The 14,395-nt window shown below is 30.7% G+C and overlaps 1 protein-coding gene across 1 annotated transcript in view; it reads left to right on the plus strand.

The window, feature by feature from the left end:
• Window positions 1-13,935, plus strand: part of LOC128551533 (carbohydrate sulfotransferase 15-like) — a 34,148-nt gene extending 20,213 nt beyond the window's left edge. The window contains exons 8-9 of the mRNA XM_053532425.1: window positions 10,799-10,964; window positions 11,438-13,935. Coding sequence (XP_053388400.1) covers window positions 10,799-10,964; window positions 11,438-11,622 — 351 coding nt within the window. The 3' untranslated portion in view covers window positions 11,623-13,935. The remainder of the gene's footprint in view (window positions 1-10,798; window positions 10,965-11,437) is intronic.
• Window positions 13,936-14,395: the final 460 nt, after the last annotated feature.

A 14,395-nucleotide genomic window follows, 5' to 3' on the forward strand; every position in this document is an offset into this window, starting at 1 on the left:
TGCCCATTTGGTGAAACTTTATATTTTGTCTTAGGTAAAGTGTAACTTTGTTTTCGATTATTCCTTTTCTCATAATTATTTCTATATTGTTTAAATTATCCGACTTATCTGTAATTGTTTTTTTTTCCTTCTAATTAAATTCTGAGTTTTTTTTTAATCTACTTATTGCACCAGTTTTACTACCCAATTTTTAAATATCCTTTTTTACATTTTCTATGATAATCTCTACTTCTTCCCTAGTCATTTTTTCTTCTGGATCTCTAGATTTGCTGTGAAAATAATCAAAGACTTCTTGTGGTGTGTTATATTTTTTTCTATCTAAAAGATCTAAATCAATTTTTTTATTAAGATTAAATTTGATATTTTTTGGTCTTGCACCTATTTTTTCTTCTGATTCTCCAGTTGTTTCATCAGATGTTTCGGTTCTTCCCATCTTTTCTCTTCCATAATCTTCTATTTTTTTTAAATTCATCTTCAGGAACCAATTCGGCATATTCATCTCCCGAATCTATTGGTGTATAGGGAGCCGGTTTTAAAGCTTGTTGTTTTTCTTCCTGCATTCCTTTAGTTGATTCAGTAATACCTTGTGTCAGATCTTCTGATATACTTTAACGCTAATTGCTCCTTAATTCCAGGTAATGATTTTAACTGACTTGACAATTCTTATTTTTGACTTTTTATTCCTTCAGTAATTGGCTTATAAATTTCATTATACATTTCTTGACTAGTAGCTTTTCTTTTTTTTTCTCTTTTTATTTCTTATCTTTTAGCTGTTACTTTTTGTTCAACTAGGTTGTTTTTTTTCTCTTATTTCTTTAAGTTTTGCTAACATTTATATAATAATGTAAGATATTGTAAGATAATGTAAGATAATGCAATATTATTATATAATGGAAATTCCAAATTATGATAAAAAAGTGATAAATCTAATAACTTTAAACAACATTATCCTTTTATGCCGGATTCAGAATGTTAATATGTGGATCTTCTGGATCGGGAAAACAGATACACTAATGCATATGTTACGGAAACCTCTTATATATTATGATAAATTATACCTATATGCTAAAAACCTAGAACAATCTAAATATCAGGATTTAATTAAAATCTTAAATGAAATTGCAGAAAAAAATAAAATAGATCCAAATGAAATACTTGAATATTCAGCTGATCCCAACCAAATAATTGACGTTAATGACCTTGAATTAGAAAAAAAAAGTAGTAATATTTGATGATTTTGTATGTGAAGAAAAAAAGGTTCAAAATGAAATAACAAAATACATTATTCAAGGACGTCACAAAAACTGTTCTGTTGTTTATTTAAGTCAGTCTTACTATAAAACACCAAAAGATATTCGAATTAACTGTTCACATTATATCTTGTTTGAAAGTCCAGGTAAAAGAGAAAATGATATGATTTGTAATGAACAAAATATAGATAACAAGTATTTTGCTAATGCAACAAAACAAAATATGATTTCTAATATATTGACAAACCAAGGAAGTTTTTAAGAAAAAACTTTACTGGTATAATATAATGGGAGTTTTTAATAATATAGAACAATTAAGTATAAGTAAAGTTAGATTTGATATTGATTTAAGTGATTATGTTAATAGAAAACAATTTAAAAAGCTTAAAAAAGAAATTGACTCATATCTTCATAAAAATAAGGAACTTGATAACACAATGAACAGAGCATTAGATATGGGAGGTAATAAAATAACCAACCTAGGAAATCCAGAAAAAAACAATGATGCAGTTTTAAGACGGTTTGTGTTAAAAAAAATTCAAAGTGTAATAGAAGACTATAATCTTGACGATAACAAAAGCATTAAAGTTATAATACTGTTAAAACTCACCGTTAAAATAAAGCAAATAACTTTGTAGATTTGTAGAAAACAGTCTAATGAACACATTCGCCCGTTATTTAGACTTGGATGGCGAAATATTGCTGAGATACGAATGGATATAAAACCATGAAATATTTAATGATCAGCTGGTCACTAATTCACTCGCCAGGCTTCGCCGAATTCCGTAAACCAACGAAGACAGTGTCACGTGACAAAAATTTAAATACGTCGAAAACAACAATGGCTGACCGGCCGTGATAGAATTTTGTGTAAAGACGGCGGATAAATGCAGAAATTTACAAATATTTTGCTTTTCGATGCCATTTCTACAAACAATGCATTATTGTTATAAAATTAAGCCTGTTTTCAAATAAAAAAGGCAGTTTACCAGAAAATGCGATACGAATGTGCTAGACATGTTGTTGTTTTGTTTCTTAAAATAGATTAGCGTGGCTCTTTGTACGGTCCCGTACGAACAATCATTTAGCATGGCTCGTATTACGGTCCCGTACGTTTCACAATCAATGTGTCTACATCTGCACAGTAGTCCCTAGCTAAAAATTCAGCTCAGAGATGTTTATATAATATGCTGTTACGGATCTCTGAGCTAAAATGAATCCGTACTGACACCTAACCAGGAATCGTTCCAGAAGTCTGTCACGCTACAATTTTATCAAATGCAATGGACTCACATTTTACTATACAATATTTCTAATAAATTTTCCTTTTGATCTGGCATAAATAATCCATGCAACATAATTTGAACACAAGTTTCAAATTGGTACCCCGTCTGCAATATTTTGTCCGTCATTGCAGTTGTCACCTGATCAGGGTACTCGTTTATATAATATGCTTTTACGGATCTCTGAGCTAAAATGAATTCCGTACTGACACCTAACCAGGAATCGTTCCAGTAGTCTGCCACGCTATAATTTTATCAAATGCATTTGACTTACCTTTTACTATACAATATTTCTAATAAATTTCTCTTTTGATCTGGCATAAATAATCCAATATAATTTGAACACAAGTTTCAAACTGGTGCCCATGTCTGCATTATTTTGTCCGTCATTGCAGTTGTCACCTGATCAGGGTACTCTTCATTTTGAAAAACCAATAGGCTGTAGAGACTCGTTATTTATTGACATTGTCTGTGAAATTGTATGTTGTTTTATAGATTTCATGTGATTAAATTAAATTCATAAATAGCTATAGGTAAAATTTTGATACTGATTTTCAAGAATAACCACGTGCTCTGAACTGTTGCATGACATCCTGAGTTTCTCACGAGAGACTGTGCGAGATGTTGCGGTTTGATACTGGTAAGTTAAACAAATGGGGTTTCGCCACAACTAAATGAATGCGACCATCAGAAAATAAAAACAGTGTCAGTTAAGTTATGTTAGCCAGAACTAGATAATCCCCATTGTCAATGACTGTGACTGGGAGGCGACTGTCTGGTCGACACTGATGATTAAGCATTCATTGAAAACACAAATTAGTGTGCAGTATTAAAATCAGCACTATTATATACACCAAACTGGACAGAGGAAATATTGGAAAGATTATGTTTATCAGAACGAATACCTTTAAATGTATGGTTAATTTGAGTTTAATTAAACAAAGTATCTTTGTAATTTTTATGAACTATTGTTTTCTTAACAACATGTTTTTTGATTCCTTTACATTTGTTAATGTAAACTTCATTTTGTAATAAATATGAATACATTTTACTTCTTAATCCAATTTGAGTATAAAAATCAATATAAACTTTTAACCAAGGACTTTCGGCAAAAGTTAATATTCTGTGTATTTTTGTTACTTTAAACCCTAATTGTGTATATAGTTCAAGATTTTTAAAATGAACAACATAATTTCGTTTTTTTTTTATTAAAGTTGGAACTAATTTTTTACATAACTTTTTCCTATTTCAAATTCTGTTTTAATATTTTTACTATAATTTGAAAGCCATTCGTCTGGTATTTTAATTTTTTTCAGGAGCTAAAGGATAATCGCTGTGAACAGTATGTAATTCTTTTGGATATTCAAGAACACAGTAATTATAAAGTTAGTTTTACCTTTTGCAATTAATTTCTTATATTGTTTGAAAGTGACCCATTTAAAATTTCCAGAGGGCAAAGGTCGGCACATGGCCCAACCGTAAAGGTTATTGGCATCAAGGTACATAATGTATTTAGATTCTAATTTAGGATCGTAATCTTTCATATATTTATTGTTTGCTTTGCTATATCTATATGAAATATAACTTATTCCTCAGTCCCTTTTCAATAAAAAGATACATATCAATATCAGTTATTAAATCCAGATTTATTATTATTCCTATTCTTCAAGCATTTTTTCAATAAATTTATAAACTGCATTAGGACCACTGTAAACTTGTGTTGGTTTAGTATAACTGTTATCATAACAACAAACAACTTTATAACCGTAACAACAATCTATATGTTTTTGATATGGTTCAGTGAATAAAGATTCAGGTGATGGTAAAGCTGTTAAAACTTTCTTGGTTATTGATTCAAAATCAGCATAAATTACACAAGGTACTGCTAAACCCTTATGATCATTTTTAAATTGTACTTTATTTCCCTCTTTTGGCATTTTTACACCTTGAACACCATTAATAGCTAAACAATTTGGAATATGTTCATTTAATATGTTTTCTTGAGAAAAATTTTGTAAGCATGATTTACAGAAATGTTTTTTATTTATATGCTTTGTTTTGTTAAACATTAATCTATTAAAGTCTTTTATCCAAACATAATGTTTGACTACAGTCCTTGAAGACGGTTTCTTTTAACCCTCGGGGGCTTTAGCCCACTGACAGTCATCATCAGTTATTTCTTTATTATTAATTAGCAACATGTCACACCTTTCGGAATACTAATATTTTGAAATGTACAATGGATTAATACTATTTTCTTCATAACCGAATATATTAAATGAAATATCATTCTGAGTTTCTATTTTAGGTATTTGATTTAATGTAACAGGAAATTTTATTCCTTTATAATTGAGTTTTTCTATATGTTTTTTTTAAAATTTGAAACTCTTTCAGAATGTTTTGTTTCAGGAAATTTATAAGCTAAATGTCACCATTTAAAACATTCATAATCATCATTCTTTATATTTAATAATCCTTTCATTGGATGTTGTAATGGTTTTTGTAATTCTAAATAACTAGAAGCAGCTAATGCATTATATTAATATCTATTTATATTATGGGTATCAACTGACTCTATTCTCCAGCCACTTCCTTCTGAAATCCAATTACCAATTCTATTTATTATTTTATCAAAGGCTTGGCTTAAAGTGTTTTTTATTTCCTTTGTATTAATAATAATTAAAGCCTTTGATTGTAAATAAGCTGATTTATATATTGTATCTGTTTGATGCTTGCACTGCTAGCTCCGCTTGCACTCATTTTTACAAAAGTCATTTTTAGTACAATATTTATTTTTATACCTTTTAAAGTATTAAGTTCAGATTTAGGAATAGCAAATGAGTCTTCTATATTTAAATATAATTGATTTTTCGGATCATTTCTATATGTAATTTTAATTTCAAATTTCTTATAATATTGTTTTGTAGATCTCTCATTTTCCATCTATATATTATAAAAATTCGTTAAGCAAAAAACAAAAAAAAAGTAAAATTTAAGAAGGAATAAAATATTTAAATTTATATCTTTTTCCATTAGTTTTTGATATTCCACTTTTTACTCTGTTTTTCTCTCCACAGCACATTTTTATTAACCCAGAATTAATATTAAGGTCTTCAGATGCTGCATAAATACTTTTATATGTTTTTTCATTATTTGTATCTTATTCAGTTGCAATAACTTTTTGGGGTTTGTTTCGATGATTATTTGGTCTGGGACAATCACAAAATCTTACATTACTTTCCTCTTCTAACATTAAACAACCACAGTCCTATTCAAATGAATTCTTCTCAAAAAGATAAGGATCTATAACATTTTGTAATTTATCAATCACATGATTTTTATATTCATCGCTAACTATTTGATCAAGTTTAGATTTAATAACATTTATTCTTTTAAGAACTTTTTTATATGAATTTATACCTTCATTCATTATTTATCCTAAAGTGCTAGATAATTTTGGCATAATCATTATGTCTACTTTTCCATTAACCATCTATATAACATGCTTATAGAAAAAAATTCTTTAACAACGCACATAAAGAACATTTAAAAAATAGGTAATATTATCTATATCTTTTGAATAAGATTTTAAAGTTATTTTTTTCTTAATTGTTATCAACTGTTAAAATTTTAATACCTTCTTGAAACATTCTGTTTAACCTTTCTTCGTTAATTTGTGTAGTTTTTCTAAATAATCTAAACCAACTCTGTTTTCTTCAGTTCTGTTTCTTTTTTGAAGTCTTTTAAAACATATTTCTGGGTCGGTTTTAACATAAACAAATCCATCAATTGGCTGTTTTCCGTATGTTTTTATAATATGATCAGTTAAGAAAAGATTGTATACTGCCCACTCGGGGTCATTTATAACACCGTTGTCGTGATGTTGTTTTGTAAAAACGTTACTGTTAGTTAAATAACACCGTTCGAGGACAGAAACACCATCAAACTGTTTAGCAGAAGATACCATTTTTATATGACTGTTTAAAGTTGTTAGCTGAAAAGGAAATAAATATTTGGAAGGTTCCTGAGCAGCAAGTTCAAAAAGGTTATATGAATTATAACTTGGGTCCATAACATTTTGCCATTCATGAATTGGTTCTGAAATTAAATTAAAATTAGGATTATATTCTTTAATAATATCTAAAAACGTACTTTTTCCTGATGCAATGTTACCTTCAACTGATATAATTTTTCTCAATTTTATCAAATACTTATAGAAAAAAAATATCTTTAATATAACTCTTGTTCTTTTTTATTTCTATATCCATTAAGTTTAAATTCCTTCATATACGTTTCAAAAGGCATTGAATAGTTTTCTTTTTCTTTCTGCATTTCTAACAGTATAGTAAAAATATCTTGAATAACTTTTTTCTCTTCTTCTTTATTTACTTTTCCAATTCGTGCTTTTGTTATAAGTTGTTTTATTTTGTGGTGATGTAATTTTAAAATAGCTTTTTTGTCTTCAACTTTTAGTCTATTAATAAATATAGTAATAATTGATGGAACAGCGCCAGCAACTGCTACAAATATAGGAATAGCTGGAAAAAGTGCTAATGCAGCCGAACAACTAAAAATACCTGCTGTAATTTATAATCCTGTATTTACTCTTCAACAAAATTTATAATTTCTGTAGGCAGCATCAAGTTTAGTTAAGTGAAAAATTAATTGATCTGTTGTATCTATTTCAGTAGAAATTAGATTTTTATTACTCATTTATATAATATATTTTTTTAATTAAATTTCTTCCAATTCACTAAATGGTACCCAACTATTAAATTTTTAATTGTAACCTTTCCATTTTACTAAAGCTTGTTTTTTCTTGTAGTCTCGTCTAATAACTTTTTCTGTTCTAAAAACCTCTTGTTTAGTAGGTAAAAGTTCCTGCTCATAAAATAAACATTGAATTATTTTATTATTTAAATCTTTTTTAGTATATGTTCTGGGATTTGTATTATTAATTTTATAAATTATAAATATTTCCTCTGTCCAGTTTGGTGTATATCCTTTTTCAAAATGTCTTTTAAGTTTGCTTAAGCGAACTCGATCACCAATTTTAAATTTTGGTTTACTCTTTGGTATCTTTAAATTACCATATAAATTAAAGTAAACAGTACCTTTGTTTAAGTTTTTACTGGCTTCAGTCGGTGTCATTTTTATACTAGAGTGTTTTGTTTTGTTATATTTATCAACCATTTCCTGTAACTTATCTAAATAAGTATAAGTATTATTTGCTGTAAAATATTTCCACATTATTCTTTTTAAACTTCTATTAATGCTTTCAATTATTACAGCCTTTCCTTCATTAAATGTATAATACATGTTAATCTTATTTTTATTGAAAAATGATTCAAACTTTTTATTATAAAATTATTTTGCTTCATCTACCCATAAATTTGTAGGAGTTCTACCTTTTAAAATTATTTTATTAATTGCTTCACTAACAGATTCTCCGGTTTTATTCTTTAATGGAATAGCCCATGCATATTTGCTAAACACGTCAATAACGGTTAACAAGTACTTTACTCCTTTATTATATTTTGAAAAAGCTTGCGTATCAACTAAATCAGCAGACCAAGTATTATCAATGTCACGGACAATCACTCGTCGTTTCGTAAATTTTCGTTTTATCGGTTTATGTAATTCTTCTGCTAATTCATCACTCCATGTTATTTCCGGGTCTTTTTAGAGTGAGCTTGTATTTACCCCCTTTTCCCGTTTTTTGACTTTCGTCCTAGCCCAAGTTTGTATTTTGTTTTAATTGCAGGCTTTACAACTAAATGTTTTGCAATCTTTTCTCCAAATGTTTTTGATTTAGTGTTATTTAAGTTGGAAAGCATTTGCTTATCGCATTTGGCCTTTTCAAATCCGCTGGCATAGCAAAAATCATGAGTTTTGCATACTGCATCCAGTTTATTGACAGGAGGTCCATTATCTAAAGCATTTCCGGGCCCGCAATAGCGAAAACCTGGCAAAAGTAAACCTTTCTTAGGTAATAAAGGTAACATTGCTTTGTGAATATAAATTGCTCCTCCGGCAAGTGAATCTTGATCCCCGGTGGCTTGCCGCCGCTTCGCTGCATCTCCAGAACGTTTAACAAACTCTGTTTTTATATTACCGCAGGATGCACACTGAGCTCTTAACATAAGTCTACCATTTTTTGTTGTAACATATTGAGGATTTATACTATCAGTAAATTTCCTTTCTTTTACACAATATATTTGTTTTTGATTTATTTATATTATATGTATTTAAAATTATTAAAATCGAACTTTTACCAAACAAAAATTTGTTGGTTCCAGCGGGACTCGAATCTACGCCTTCCTAAAATTGTAATTAACGGAATAATGATAGTAATTGAATACTCTTTACTATAGGCCTAATACCTTAACACGGTTTATGTCGTATACCATTATACATTGATAACATTACTTTTATTATTATAATTATAATTTCGTCTGCTAAATAGTCTAGTGTGTATATGCTTACGATAAAATGGAGTTATAGGTTATAGAGTCAGTATATGAACGGGTAAATATCTTTTTTATATTCTTTTCTTTTTTATAACATATTAAGAATTTAAGACGTTGGTTTGTTTTAATTATTCCCTTTAATTATTGAAGGTAGTCAGTGGTGCAGTAGTTAGCAGGTTGGACTACAACGCCAGCGGTTCGGGTTCGATTTCCGGTCGCGGCTGATATCCCGACTAGTGTTCAGTGCTGGGTGATATGCTTAAATTGGTACTGTTTCCAGCAGTATCGGCCTAGGCTGGATGCTGGGGAGGTAAATATGACACCTGCCATGGACTCGTCTGGAAATATGTTGTTCCATCCATTCCAGGTGGGGACTTTCGTCGACTACCCACGTTAAACAAGAAACTTTACTTCAAGGTTTAATTATACCTGACTGATGATAATACACGTTGGATCGCTTCGGAACAATATATTTTATTTTTAAAATCAATGTATTTTAAAGTAGAAAATTATAAAAAAAGTGCAAAAGCCACGTCTGCTACACATTACTTTTAACCCCGACATCGGGTAATATCAATTATGTGCGCGCCCGATGCCGGGGTGAACATTCAGCCGTTCTAAAGCAACCTCGCCTGTCGGTTCGCCTGAAATGAAGCATTGGTCCCTCTTAAGCCGTCCCACCTGTTGGCTCACAGCAGGATCACCTTCAACCCCATTGTTCGTTGCCTCTCGAACCTTCGAAACAGAGACAAGAACGAGGTAAGGCAAGCCCGGTGGCTATTACAGATTATAGGAAGATATCTATTATGCGCACAACCTTCAATCTGTAATAGTCTCAGCTGCTGGCATCAAGCCGGTGGAACAGACCCAATACCGGACCTCTGAATCACTCAGGCTGTCCTTAAATAAACAAAGTAGGGTCATACTAATCCTACTGAACGTAGCATGTAACAACCGCAACCTACTTAAAGTATTTAAAAAAATTCCTTAAATATTTAATACTGCCTGTTGTGCAATCCGCTAATCAATAAGGTAGTAAAGGTTATGTAAATACCACGCGTAAATCAATAAGGACAAAATTATTATAAATTGTTTTTCAATGTGTAAATTTTTCTTCCGGTTTTTCTTTCTTTTTAATTGTGTGAGTGGACCTTGGTCCCTTCAACCTACTTACGTCCGTCAAATCAGATGTTTTCATTCGGTTAAACCAGAGGTTTTCATTTGGTTTAACCAAAGATTTTCACAGTACCAAGTGTACTGGATTTAGTACTTTAATTTTAGGGTAAGGCCAAAGTGCACTTATAGAATCGGGACAAGGGTCAAGTGAGGTCAAATCGGCTTAAAACCATCATGTATATTACTACTCAAGTCATTGAACGGAGAAAACCCGCCCGCCCTGATAACGACATTCGGAAATCAAATAACCATTTTTCATTATTTCAATTTAATTATTATTTCTAAATCTTTGTTAAAACATATTGTCAATGATCTCCATGCATTTTCACATCTTTACAAAACCCAGTTCATTCTTCAACAGCGGGATAACCGCCATTGTTTTATTAAATATCCCAGCAGCGAATTAGCGTGGTCAGCATCAATATGTATAGTAGTCCAGATATGTTGCGTTTACATCCTTACTTTTGATTTTTTTTTCAAAATTTCGATCAATAAATGTTCTGTATTTTACATTTAGCTAGAATGTGTTAGAAGTACCTTAACTCTGTTTTCAGAAAGGTGTAATCTGTATTTTACATTTAGCTAGAATGTGTTAGAAGTACCTTAACTCTGTTTTCAGAAAGGTGTGATACTGGCTGAAAGTTTTAATGCCGGATTTTATGCCGTGTATATGAAGGAGTTGTTAGCTGTGTTTGGAAAAGCTCAGCTTTTTCCAATTTTAATGACTGATTATATTACAAAGATGGAGAAGACACTACGAAATGCATTCAGCTTTCTTGACATGTGTAAGTAGCATTAATAATACTTCTTTGTCACGGAATTTAGTGCTTTTTTATATTTTACTGGTATCCTTGATTAAGTTGTCTAACCACGCCGTTGTTTTCGTTTAATAGAGTTCCTGCCTCTCAACGCAAACTCCTCAGCGAAATCAACTCCATCTTCGTTTGCTTCTTAACCGAGTAACAGGATATATATACCCTAGTTATAATGTATTTTGTATCCTATTTATGAAAGTTTGTAGAAGTCATGATTTTGGATACTTGCAAATATTTACTAAAATGCCATTGAAACGCTTTCAAACTTGAAGTAGCTGATTTGAATCCCGGTGTGAACGGATTAGGCCGCAGTCTCTACATTTCCTGATTAAATCGCAAATACTGGCTTGGAATTCAAGAAGACACATTTTCTATCAAAAATATAACAGAAAACGATACTTATCATAAACCCTTGTAAATATTGCACATCTCATCTTTTTCAGCCTCTGTGAGCTCAAGAACAATGCGAAGAATGTTAAAAATTGGTCCGCAAAATGTTTCAAATAAGAAAAAGGCTGGAATAATGCTAGTCGAGACCAGAGATATGCTTTATGAATTTTATAGACCTTACAACGAAGATATGGTTACGCTTATGAACGACACCCAATATTTGTTTCCAAAGCCCTAGCCTGTTGTAACCATGAAAAGGTGTCATTATCATCAGTGCATATTGTTTCAATGCAGTGTTTCCCTTTAAAAGTTTTTATTTAATAACAACGCCGTGTATAAGTAAATGTATAATTTAGTTGATACATATTTTATTGCTAACAAATCAATACATGTTATAGTACTAATAAATACTAATAAATGATTTTAACATAAATTAATGAAAAGTAGAAAAACATGTTTAGTGATGTATACATTGAATTCAGAAGCAAAAGGGTTGGGCCACAAGTTTTCCCAACATTAGCGACGGCCCTTCCTCAAGAGTAGGTTAAGGTAACAGATGGATATAGAATCTAGTATAAACATATATTGTTATACAGAGATTGGTTATACCAAATAAAAAAATAAAAAGATAGAAGTATAATTTGATAAAGACAGACAAAAAGCTGAAGAAATAAAGAAAAATAAACAAATGAAGGTTTTAAATTTTACCACCCCGATTCTCGTGCCACGTGTGCGCCCGGAGTTTACTGTTTTGATCAGCGAATTAGTTCTTACTAGTATGGAAAGGTGCATAAACAAATTTAGTTATTGGACGTTTCAAAGCGTTTGATAAATTTAATAAATCGCTGGACTTCTTTGAAACGAGTAGAATTTTCTTCATCGCTTAAATTATCAATACCAAAAAGCAATTTTTTACTGTTAAGGTGATGATGTTGTCTAATATTGGTAAACAGTTGGATTATTTGGTTTATGTATAGCGGACAGCGAAATAAAAAGAAATGTTCAGCATCTTAACAAAAAATGCCGCACGAACATTGTGGATTATCGCGTATGTGATTGTTGAATAAGTCGTTGTGTAAGCTATTGCATTTATTTCGTATTATTGCATGATGTACTTGCAGGAAACGGTCTCCTACGAGAAAATATGTTGAAAAACGGGTGGGTTAAATAGTTGTATTAGCTTTCTTTTACATGAGGCGAGAGTTTCTGAATTTTGAATTTCTATATCTAAGTCATGCCAAAGCTTAATAGATGATGGTAGTACTCAAATTGTACGAATTTGTAACACTAACAATACTAGGTAAAAGTTCATTTAAGCAGCTCACTAAATCGCCATTTCTTTGCTTCTTTGAAAATAAGGATTAGTTTTTGCAATTTACATCTATCGAATAATGAAATCCAGGCAATTTCCTTTATAAGGTTATTTATGGAAACAGATCTTGCTAAACCGGTAACTGTTCTAGCAGCATAATATTAGATTTTCTCAAGTAATTCTTTTTCATGTGTTGTTCAATTGTCCCAGATAATAGAGGCATACTGTAAAATTGGCCTTACGTAGGAGATGTAGATTTAATTGAGAGTTGCTAGTTTAGGTTTATTTTTTTTTTAAATCATTGTCCCTAATACTTTAGATGCTGAAGAAGCTATGTTAGAAATATGTGCGTGCCAAGTGCCATCATCACAAAACGTTACTCCAACGTGTTTGTGTGTTTTACAGATTTTATTAACCCTTTCGCTGCCGAGGAACCAATAACGTCATGTACACTTATTTGCCAAGGCACTTTCCTGGAAATCACCTTGGTTTTGACAGAATAGTTTAGAGGCTTTATTGTTCACATAATGTATACAAAACCTATAATTTTTAGAAAGAAAAATAATAAATGCATACAAATGAACAATTTTATTCTACAAAAATTCTTGTTTTACTTTAAAATATGCTGACGTAAATGCGGGACGGGTATACCCGTCCTACATGTAGACAGCGAAGGGGTTAGATGGGGAAGAATCACTGTAAACAGCTAAAAATATTTGAAAAATCTGCTTAGTTTGTAAACCAATATTTAGAAAACAAAGAAATATAAAGTACCTAATTCCCTTATAGAATCTTCGACCTTTTGAGGAAATATTGGAGTTGTTTTCTCTATTTTACCCAGCAGTTGAATTGCCGTCCGCCATTTTGAAATGTGGAAATTTACAAGTCACTAAGGTCATTATGGACTTTCCGATGTACAGTATTCTAAAAGTACTGCAGCAAACACAGATGGGAAACATTCTTTTGATATGATTGGTTGCTCTGAGATAAATTCATGTGACGTCATTTGCATTGTTTATAGATTGGAATGTTGGGAAATCCCAAGACGGATAAACCCGTCTTGTAGGCAAATAGGCTGACATAGTAGTGGACGGGTATACCCGTCTTGTAGGCAGCGAAACACATGCATAATAGTAATATAGTTAATGCTCAACTAAAATATTCACTGTTGAAAAGACACACTTAATAAAATCTCAGAAACAAAAGCAATACACAGATATCTGAATTAGATCTTTCGATGTAAACTGAAGAAATTGCACAATGCTATCATGTGCACAGAACTGCGGAAGTGGAAGAAAATCAATATAAATATATGTCAAGATGATTGATATAAACAAAGTAATTAAATATAATAATTTCATAACATTTAGACATATCACGAAATATCGTAAATATCATTTGTAGCATTGCATTATTTGATTGAACAATATTTACATTTGTGAATGCGGTTTTCAAACAAGTAAAAATAGTCCCATGAGAATAAATTGTGTACCCCTTGTCGCAGGTTTGTTTTTATATTGTTATGAAAGATATTTTAATAAACTACTCAATAATTGATAGGGGTCACTTTTGTTATCTGTAACTAATATTGTTTTGAATTACATACTAAACAGTTTATGATATATTAAGTTTTATCATGCCATTACTATAACAACTGCCTGATAAAGCCTGTCTGAGAAAAGCAGGTTTTCTCAGGACA

The sequence above is a fragment of the Mercenaria mercenaria genome, unplaced genomic scaffold, assembly GCF_021730395.1.
Source record: "Mercenaria mercenaria strain notata unplaced genomic scaffold, MADL_Memer_1 contig_1234, whole genome shotgun sequence".
NCBI lineage: Eukaryota > Metazoa > Mollusca > Bivalvia > Venerida > Veneridae > Mercenaria > Mercenaria mercenaria.